The 9749-nt window shown below is 41.3% G+C and overlaps 1 protein-coding gene across 1 annotated transcript; it reads left to right on the forward strand.

The window, feature by feature from the left end:
- Nucleotides 1–4424: 4424 nt before the first annotated feature.
- Nucleotides 4425–7824, forward strand: LOC142295341 (uncharacterized). Its single transcript, XM_075338446.1, has 2 exons — nt 4425–4656; nt 5908–7824. The coding sequence occupies exons 1-2, from the start codon at nt 4587–4589 to the stop codon at nt 6708–6710; spliced, it is 873 nt and encodes a 290-aa protein (XP_075194561.1). The 5' UTR covers nt 4425–4586; the 3' UTR covers nt 6711–7824.
- The last annotated feature ends 1925 nt before the right edge of the window (nt 7825–9749 follow it).

A 9749-nucleotide genomic window follows, 5' to 3' on the forward strand; every position in this document is an offset into this window, starting at 1 on the left:
GCTTGTCTACATTTAGAATCAATGACAATGCATTGTCTTTCCTCATGGAACCCTTTTGTCCATCTTTGGCCCAATATTTAAGCCTACTCAAATGAAACCTATGACTCTGCATTGATTGGAAAGAAAGTTCAGATAGTTGCCATATTATGGTGTTACTTCTTCGGTAACCATATTTCATCGATTGTATAAACATTTTTTATTTCTACGTTTGCTGTTTAGACTATATTCTTATAATATGGGGTGTATGGGATCGCTTTCTCTATAATGAATATACTAATCCACTGTGTATTGTTCAAATTTAAGACTTGGATAGGATGGGTCATTTATTTGATCAAATGTATCAGTTTAATATTTACTATGACCATCCCTTTTCTATTTTCAATGCACACGCGGTAATGACAATATACATGCGGTTCTCAATACATCTGTTCACGTATTTCCTACACAGCCTGGTCAGATATCCCCATAGTTACCCAAGGTGTACTCGTTGGTAAGCGTGTGGCGCCTGCGCTGTTCTGCTGCCGGTGGGCCTGCCGCCATTGCAACAGCGGTGCATGAGCAAGAGTTGGATAACATATCCCTGCTCCAGCGCGTGCGCCGTGTTGTCTGAGGGTGGGTCCGCCCACGGCATTGTGGTTGACGCGCGATGCATGTATCAAACAAAGCGATGACATATGCGGAAGTTAGGTTTGAGTGCGACATTGAAACTGGCGTTCAAGAAGGGGAGATACCACTCTCCCTCCAAAAGAAACGACATTTGGGGACACTTATTTCCCTGGTGAAACGTACGTTGGAGGATGTATGGGGGCGCCCTTCTCCCTGGGACATCATTGCAGGCCTGAATTCCAAACACAAAGAACTTTTTTTGGTATGAACTATAGTTGCATATGTATGCTTACATGCTTTTCTCTTTGCACTTGGGCACTTTAAATAGGGGATATTCCATGCTGCTACATCATTTATGTTCTTTTCCCCTATATTAATGGCTGCTATCAATCCGGGGTGCGATATTCTTTTTTATCATACTGATCATATCATGCTCTTGCTGTATACCCTTTTTTCATCTATGCTGCTGGTGTGCCTTTAGATATATGTTTTTACCATTTGTTTTTATGTGTGTGTGTCATCACTTTTACAAATAAAAAATATACAAAAAAACTGTCATCAATTTCTTGTTTAAATAAATTTCTGTTCTTTATTAACATTTTAACACATGACTCTTTTGTCTTCCTGTTTTTGATCTGTTTCATGGCGTTTGTGTTGGTGGTTAGTGGACCCTAAGTGTCACCCTGCCTCCCTACCAGGTTAAATATGGTTGTTTGGAGACCTATTTGTATAATCTCTGTAACATTGCGGGTATAAGGTCCACGTCCCTACATTGTATGCTGATATGTGTATTAGAATAAATAATTTGAGCCTCTGCTATAAAATTCTAAAGATTTTTAGGAGTCAGCTAGGGATTTCTGCAGTTAAATCACTAATAATATATTTAAACAAAGACAGAAAAACAGTCTGAATAGCGGAGCTTCTGATCAATGGTGAGGTATTGAGAATTACAATTTGTGGTAGCACTTAAGCCACTTACATGAAGAATGAAGCCTTCATCGTGCCCTTGTCTGCCTGTAGCTACCAACCGGTTGTCTTGACGGACGCCATACTGAAAAGTAAATCTAGCATAAAAAAAGAGAAAACAGGAGCGCCAGCCGACAGCAGTAAGTTTTATGGGGATAGTGAATAATAGGGAGGAAACCTTACATCACGAGGGAGGCGAGTCACCTTCTACCCCCTATCCTGGTGAATGACTGAAGCTGGGGGTGCCCCGAATCAGGATCACTGGCGCTCTCTAGAAGACACCAAAAAGGAGCCAAGACAAATGATATGTGCACACACAGAATGTGGTGAGCCTTCCTCATAAAGATGGCTGCAGCCAAGGTGCAAGATGCTGATGTCACAGCCACTCAACCTCCACACTAGAGGGGAGGGGCGGCTGCTTAGCATAAGACATGCACACTAATAAGGCTTGCACTGGGAGCCCATCATATAATGAGTGAAATGCACAGTGTCTGAACTGTAACCTATAAATGACGCCAGAAACCCAGGTGAGGCGGGCAAAACAGCACTATATAGGTGCATCTCGCACGGATACACGAGACGCACAGTGTCTGAATTAAGGCCTATAAATGACGCACAACACCAGGTCCAGGCGGGTCAGTTAGCACTATATGAGTACATAACACATGACAGGCTCACCATTTAACCACCTGAATTCAAAAAATATATAGTGCTGTTTTGCCCGCCTGACCTGGGTTTCTGGCGTCATTTATAGGTTACAGTTCAGACACTGTGCATTTCACTCATTATATGATGGGCTCCCAGTGCAAGCCTTATTAGTGTGCATGTCTTATGCTAAGCAGCCGCCCCTCCACTCTAGTGTGGAGGTTGAGTGGCTGTGACATCAGCATCTTGCACCTCGGCGGCAGCCATCTTTATGAGGAAGGCTCACCACATTCTGTGTGTGCACATATCATTTGTCTTGGCTCCTTTTTGGTGTTTTTTTGATATAGTTCTTTGTGGTTTTTCTAACTAATTCAGTGTAGGGACTCGCAAGTGTGAGAATCCTTGACGAACGGATTGCAAGCTTACATATTTTGGGCCAAAATATAAACTAATATCTCACTATTTGAGGTATGGCACATTATATCCATTTTTGCAGGATGTGTGTGGACCTTTTGAATTCAGGTGGAAAATGGTGAGCCTGTCATGTGTTATGTACTCATAGTGCTAACTGACCCGCCTGGACCTGGTGTTGTGCGTCATTTATAGGCCTTAATTCAGACACTGTGTGTCTCGTGTATCCGTGCGAGATGCACCTATATAGTGCTGTTTTGCCCGCCTGACCTGGGTTTCTGGCGTCATTTATAGGTTACAGTTCAGACACTGTGCATTTCACTCATTATATGATGGGCTCCCAGTGCAAGCCTTATTAGTGTGCATGTCTTATGCTAAGCAGCCGCCCCTCCCCTCTAGTGTGGAGGTTGAGTGGCTGTGACATCAGCATATTGCACCTTGGCTGCAGCCATCTTTATGAGGAAGGCTCACCACATTCTGTGTGTGCACATATCATTTGTCTTGGCTCCTTTTTGGTGTTTTTTTGATATGGTTCTTTGTGGTTTTTCGCTCTCTAGAAGACGCAGCTTCTGGGTCCTGTCGGGTGGAATCCAACTGCTGGATACACAAGCTCCCTCCGCTTGCATAACACACCGGGTGCTCTGACCCAAATACCGGATGGGAACACTGCCAAATCGCATTCCTCCTTAGTCAAGATGAGGCATCAAATCGATTGAAAGCTGCAAATATATATAAATGGATATATTTTTACATAGAAACTATTATAGAAACAACAAACAAGCTACACGTTTCGGGATTAACCCTTCCTCAGTCATTATTGAAATAAAATGACACATTTATATACTCTTCTTACTTCTGAAATCAGATCTCCCCTTTTATAGTAATAAAAATGAATGAAGAATCTCCTTGCAGGATTATCACAATCTGGATATTTCATATTTGAAAACATTGTTGTTAAAAAATCTTGTTTAAATTATTATTTAATAAAGAAAAAACTTTTAAACATCCATTTTATGTGCACTAAGTTCTTAATTCAAGTAAGAGATTTAACCCTTTAGGTCCCTCCCAAATCAAGTTGAAAAATCCAATACCTTTCTCTGCTAGATAAATCTCTGTGTCTATAGAATGAATAGGGCATTTTTACAATGGGTGTGATTTTATCTTTCCCTTTGTTTTCATCATTTGCATATCAATAACATGTCTACCGATCCTGTGAGTTTCAAAATCCCACAACATTGCCCTGCGATTGGTCTAGACATTACATCCATACTCTGACCATATTGTACGGACGTCTAAATTCAGCCTGAAGCTTCTCGGTTCTATGGGAATTGGATGTATGTGTATGCTGATATGTGTATTATAATAAATAATGTAACCCCTGCTGTAAATTATAAAGAATTTTAGGGGTCAGCTAGGGTTTTATATGGTAAATCACTAATAATATCCTTGTAATACACAGCGGAGCATTATCCTAGATATCATAAATACCAGTAAGTGAACTATCTGCTTTATACAACCTTTTATTGAAGTATTTTATTTCCTATACATATATTATATATTAGTGCACTCTTTATAATATGAGGTAATAACAGATCTCCGCCCTGTTCACATATTCAGCAGTTGCCAGCAAGCAGCATGGAGGCCGGACTGCCATGATGTCACAAAGCTATGCTCAGGATTGAGAGTCAGGCGAGGGTGAGGTCACACTCACAAGTGACGTCATAATGGCGCTCTAGAATGTCCAATCACTGAGCTCAGTGACAGCAGCGACATTTTGTAGTTGAAGCAATTGCTGAGACATAGTTTCTTATTCTTTAACAAAACTTCATTTGTTTTGCATTTCTAGTATATTGTTCTTTTGTTTCTATTTATTTGGTGATTTTTACACAATAACATCTCTGCTCCCAAAGAAAAAAGTTGTTTTATATGTTACCATCCGAGCCTCTGATAACAAGGACATGGGATCCCGAGAACTCAGACGGCTCATTGAGGACAATGAAGCATGGCTGAGACGACCGGGAAACCACGGTAAGGGAAATGTTTGAGGGAGAAAGAAAATATTCCCCAATTTCTGAGGTTTTCTGGGAGGAGTTATCCCTGGAGTTTGCGGAATAAAGCGCCACTCTACAGTTATGTTTCTTTATTTTCACCTCTGGAGTGGTGCTTCTAATCTTAGGTATCTGCTCCCGGTCTTATACTCAACCTTTGTCATTTTCATCTTTTTTCCCCGGTGCCGCTCCCATTGGTCTCAGGCAGTTTATAACCTGCCAGATAGCTCCAGTAATTTATGGAGTGAGCCAGAGGTCACTATTGAATGCAAATCTATGAGAGCTCTGTCTGGCTTTCATAGACTTGCACTGAGAGCTTGGAACGTAACTTCTGATGTCTGGACTGGAACGGCTCTGATGAAAGGTGAAAATGCAGGAGGGTGAGAATAAAACTGAGGGTACAAACCTTAGATTAAAAGCAGATTTCCAGCCGAGAAAAATAAAAATAAAATGCTTTAGTGGTGTTTTAATGTTTTAGTGCATTGTCTACATTCTATCCTTCTTTGGGGACAATTTTACCTTCTGTCCAGTTCTGACCCTGTCATGTAATGTGCACAGAAAAGTGATGTACTGAGCAGGGTGACAACCCTCTGAAGAAGCCACATTCTGCTGACGTATCGCGTGGGGTCTGTAGCTTTTCTCTCCCATTCACTTATATTCTGGGTAATACTTAAAGGGTCATATGCCTTTGTTCTTTGATTTGCTACTCTATTATTTCACTGAATTTATTATTTTTGCTATTCCTATTCTTTTTTGTTTTCAATTATTGGGCTATGTTTTACTATATACTTTTGGCATTCTTTATTGCATTGCCCTTGTGTACAGTTGTATATATTTGAAGGCGATAGCTTATATCTCCACATTTGTATTTCATTGTGGAGATTGTGTGTTTCCTACAAGAACCCTTGTGGGTTTGTTTTTAAATGTTGTCTATTATATAATCTAATAAAGCTTTATAAATGTAGTTTTCAGTATTCTAAGTGATTATTCTTGTATACAGTCATTGGTGCTTTTTGTATGGCAAGAATTTTTCTTCTTGTTCCCTATATTGTTTTTTCTCTTGGTATTCAGCACAGTTTGGGTGGTGCAGGTCTACATTCTTCACTGAGCAGGTTTACTGATGACCATAGTTCACACAATCTTGGCTACAGTTCCCCTTTCTGTAAACCCCTTAGTAACAGCAGGCCCCACCCAAGTGTCCAAAAATGTTTTACATTTAATGTCTTCATAGGTCAGCCAAGAATTGTCCACAGACTGAGGTCTTCTGAAGGAAATCATAGAAGAAATGCTACTGATCATCAGCAGCAAAGTTTCACTAATGCCATCAATGAGAGAGGAAGGAGACAGGCCAGAGCTCCTCCACAACATAGGGGACAGGAAATTGTTTCTGAAAGAAGCAGGTCTCCAATAAGTCGGGTCCCTATGGAATCATCAAGAACCACAGGAGAGAGAAGATCAATGGAGAATCCATCTCCAGGAAGAACGACTGGAGAACGCTACAGCGATGACAGCACTCAAGCCAGTGACTCTGCAGCAAATGAATTTATATTTCGCCCACCGACTCCCATACTACCGAGCCGCAGAGTAGACAGAACATCCAGAGAAAGTGACACCGATAGCCATCAATTTGAATTTCGATTGCCACATCAAATTCCACCCAGTGGCAGAAACAGGGCAGCTGTGAACAATCTATTTAATATGCTCCTTCAATTGCATGGAATGGATGTCATCAGACAAGCAATGTCACAGATGGAGCCACCAATACCACCTGCAGCAGAAAATCCAACTTTTCAGGAAAGAGGGCATCCTTCGCCCAACAAAAATCTGCAAATTGACATGCTACAGACGAGAAATATGTCACCTCAGGAGGACACTGGCTCTTGTGTCATCTGTTTAACAGAATTTCACCTTGGAGAGCAGATCACTGAGCTTCGCTGCAATCACAAATTCCATCAGACGTGCATCTTGACTTGGCTACAGTCCACTCCTACTTGTCCACTGTGTCGTATAAACTGTATGTTAACCATGAGTTAACTAGTTGCAGACATCAGGCTGAGGGCAAATACAGCACTGGGGATGCTGGGGTATATACAGCACTGGTGAGTCTGTGGCATATACAGCACTAGGGAGGCTGGGTCAGATACAGCACTTGGGATACTGAGGCAAAAAAGCACTGCAAAGGCTGGGGCAAATACAACACAAGGGAGGCTGGGGTCCATACTGCTCCAGGGAAATTGGGGTGCATACAGCACTGGGGAGGCTGGGGAAAATATACCATTGGAGAGACTGGGGGACATACAGTACTGATACTGCACTGGGGAGGCTGGTGCAAATATAACACTCTGGCTGCTGGGACACATAGAGCACTGAGCAGGCTGTTTCATATACAGTACTTGGTAGGCTAGGGCATATACAGTAGTGGGGAGACTGGGCAAATATAGCATTGGAAAGACTGGGGCACATATAGCACTGATACTGCATTGGGGAGGCTGGTTCAAATACAGCACTCTGGTTGCTGGAGCAGATAGAGCGCTGAGCAGGCTGTTGCACATACAGTACTCAGTTGGCTAGGGCATATGCACCCCTTGGGAGGCTGGAACTTTTACATTACTATGAAGGCTGGGGCTGTGACTGCTGTTTTCATCTGTGGGATGGGAGTGCATCATGCTCTAACTCCACCCTCAAACTATGTCATGATACTGGCACTGGCAAATTCCCCACTCCTAACCCCTAAGATGATCCTCTTCGCCAGGTGAGCCAAAAAATAAAATATATAAGCCAAAACATTCCACAATGTATCCAAGCTCAAACTCCTGCAGTTACACCTTTGGCTCCTCAACACTTGCCACAGCATTACTTTCCCAGCCAGGGAATTTGCTGGATTTGCGTTTGGTAGAATTCACCCAAAACCCATCATTTTCACAGATATTTGAGAAATCCACCTTTTTCACAGCGTATAATCAGGATCCTCATCTTCCTCTGACAATTACATCAGTCATCTTCCTGCTGTGAACAGCACCTCTCCACGCATTCATAACGTTTGGACTGATGTGTTATCCAATTTGGCTACAGACAAAAAAAGTGAAGAAAAGTGCTAAAGCGATAAACAGTGCTAGGTTCCATCTACTGTCATAATATATCTAATAAATAAATGCCATTCACCATCTTGAAGTCTGGCTCTTACTTTTTACTGTAAGTAACTGTGCTACACAATGTTAGGAGCATGTAATAAGTAATAAAGACACATAGTAATAAGGAGATTGGAATTACCAGTCAAACAAGGGCCTATTTCTTTATGGGGCCTAAAGGCCTCTTTACAACATAACAAGACACCAGCATGGTAGAAAGGAGCCCTGTTAGAGCTGTATTGTCTCCATGATACCTAAAGAAAACATGTCAGAACATGTTACAATTTTAAATATATAACTAGCTAATTGGAAGTGTGGGTGCACGGGTATAACAAAGTTCTGTTCTCCCTGCAGCTGCTTGCTGCCAGTAATCAGGGCAGACGCAGATCTAAGTTTTTCGGCACTCAGGGTAATAATTCACTTTGGCGCCTCCTTCTATACACTGTTTAAGCTGTTTTAAGAGTTAAAGTGCGACTTCTCATATACACTTTGCATTTTCACAGTTGTCTTGCCGACTAGCTTCTCTTCCTAATTCTCTCAATATTCAGTGAAAAACCACATCCTTCAGCAGGAAGAGAAGCTGGTTGTACATAGCCATAAAGTATGAAAATTGGAAAAAAGGGATTGTCAAGGTTTCTGATGAACATCTACAGTCACTCTATGTGACTTCAGACTTCTGAATCTTGACATTGTGCATACTGCATGCTGTCAGTATTTTCCAATGCCGGCAGTGAGAGCAGGCAGTCATGTGAGTGCAGGTATATGATTTGCTTACTTCTTGCCATATTCTGGAATAGACGTTCTGATCCTTACTCAATACAAGTGGATTAAGCGAATCAGCACACATCTAGTTGGCAGATGACTGCATTAATGCTAATCACAGACTTATGGTCTCATGAACTCCTGCTCTCATTACTGGCACCAGAGATACCTGACATCATGCAATATACAGTGTGCAGGCTGTGAGGATTCAGAAGCCTTTAGTCACATAGATTGATTGCAGACTTTCATCACAAACCTGGCCACCCCTTTTAATGCTCCTCACAGAAATACAAATGTAAAGTCCCCTTAGCTTGTCATATGGCACAATACTTTATTAGCATGACCATGTAGCATGTAATCTTAAAAGTTATGGATTGTTACATGTGTACAAGATAAGAATTACTAACAACATAAGAATACATCAACAGATACACAAATAGTATGGAAATACAGCATCACAACAAACATCAGTACTTAAATACATGATCAGAAAAACAGAATCCTAATCAATAAAGAAATACATTACCAAAAGCATCATCAGCACAGAAACACATCACCAGAATGACCATCAGTACATGAATACATCACTAGACCCATCATCAGTATAGAAATACAGCATCATAACCACCATCAGTACAGGAATACATCACCAGAGCCATCATCAATACAGAAATACATCAACATTATTTAAAATGTATAGTTGACATCAGAGGCAAGACAAGAAATGTTGGCGCCCTAGGCAGATGATGCCAATAATTCTCCCTTCAACCTCAAAACAAAGAAATGAGGCTGAGATTAAGGTATCAAGAACTTTTACATACCCCCACTCCCTTCAATGGGTGAGGTAAAAATCTCAGATGGCCACTTCCACTATGCTACAATTTTTCATCAGCAAAGTAGAAAGAACTAGTGTTCTTTATGGATGTGACTTACCAGGAAGTGCAATTTTGAGGTTAGAGTCATTCATGATTTGTGGACCATTTACACAATACCAGGGGCATAGTTACTTAGGTTGACAAAAGACCTGGGTCCATCTAGTTCAATCTTCCTCCAACAGGTCTACATTTGGTCACTAATTCATTTATAACCAATAATGTTGTGTATACTGAGGAAATCATCCAGCCCTTTTTTAAAAGCTGTTATAGTATCTGCCATTACTACCTCTTGTGGTAGGGCATTCCAC

This window comes from Anomaloglossus baeobatrachus, chromosome 3, assembly GCF_048569485.1.
Source record: "Anomaloglossus baeobatrachus isolate aAnoBae1 chromosome 3, aAnoBae1.hap1, whole genome shotgun sequence".
Lineage (NCBI taxonomy): Eukaryota > Metazoa > Chordata > Amphibia > Anura > Aromobatidae > Anomaloglossus > Anomaloglossus baeobatrachus.

Excerpts from the sequence above, each read along its gene's own strand:
- LOC142295341 (XM_075338446.1), top strand. The coding sequence starts at position 4,587 with ATGGGATCCCGAGAACTCAGACGGCTCATTGAGGACAATGAAGCATGG. Across the intron at positions 4,657-5,907 it reads GAGACGACCGGGAAACCACG|GTCAGCCAAGAATTGTCCAC; the intron begins GTAAGGGAAATG and ends ATGTCTTCATAG.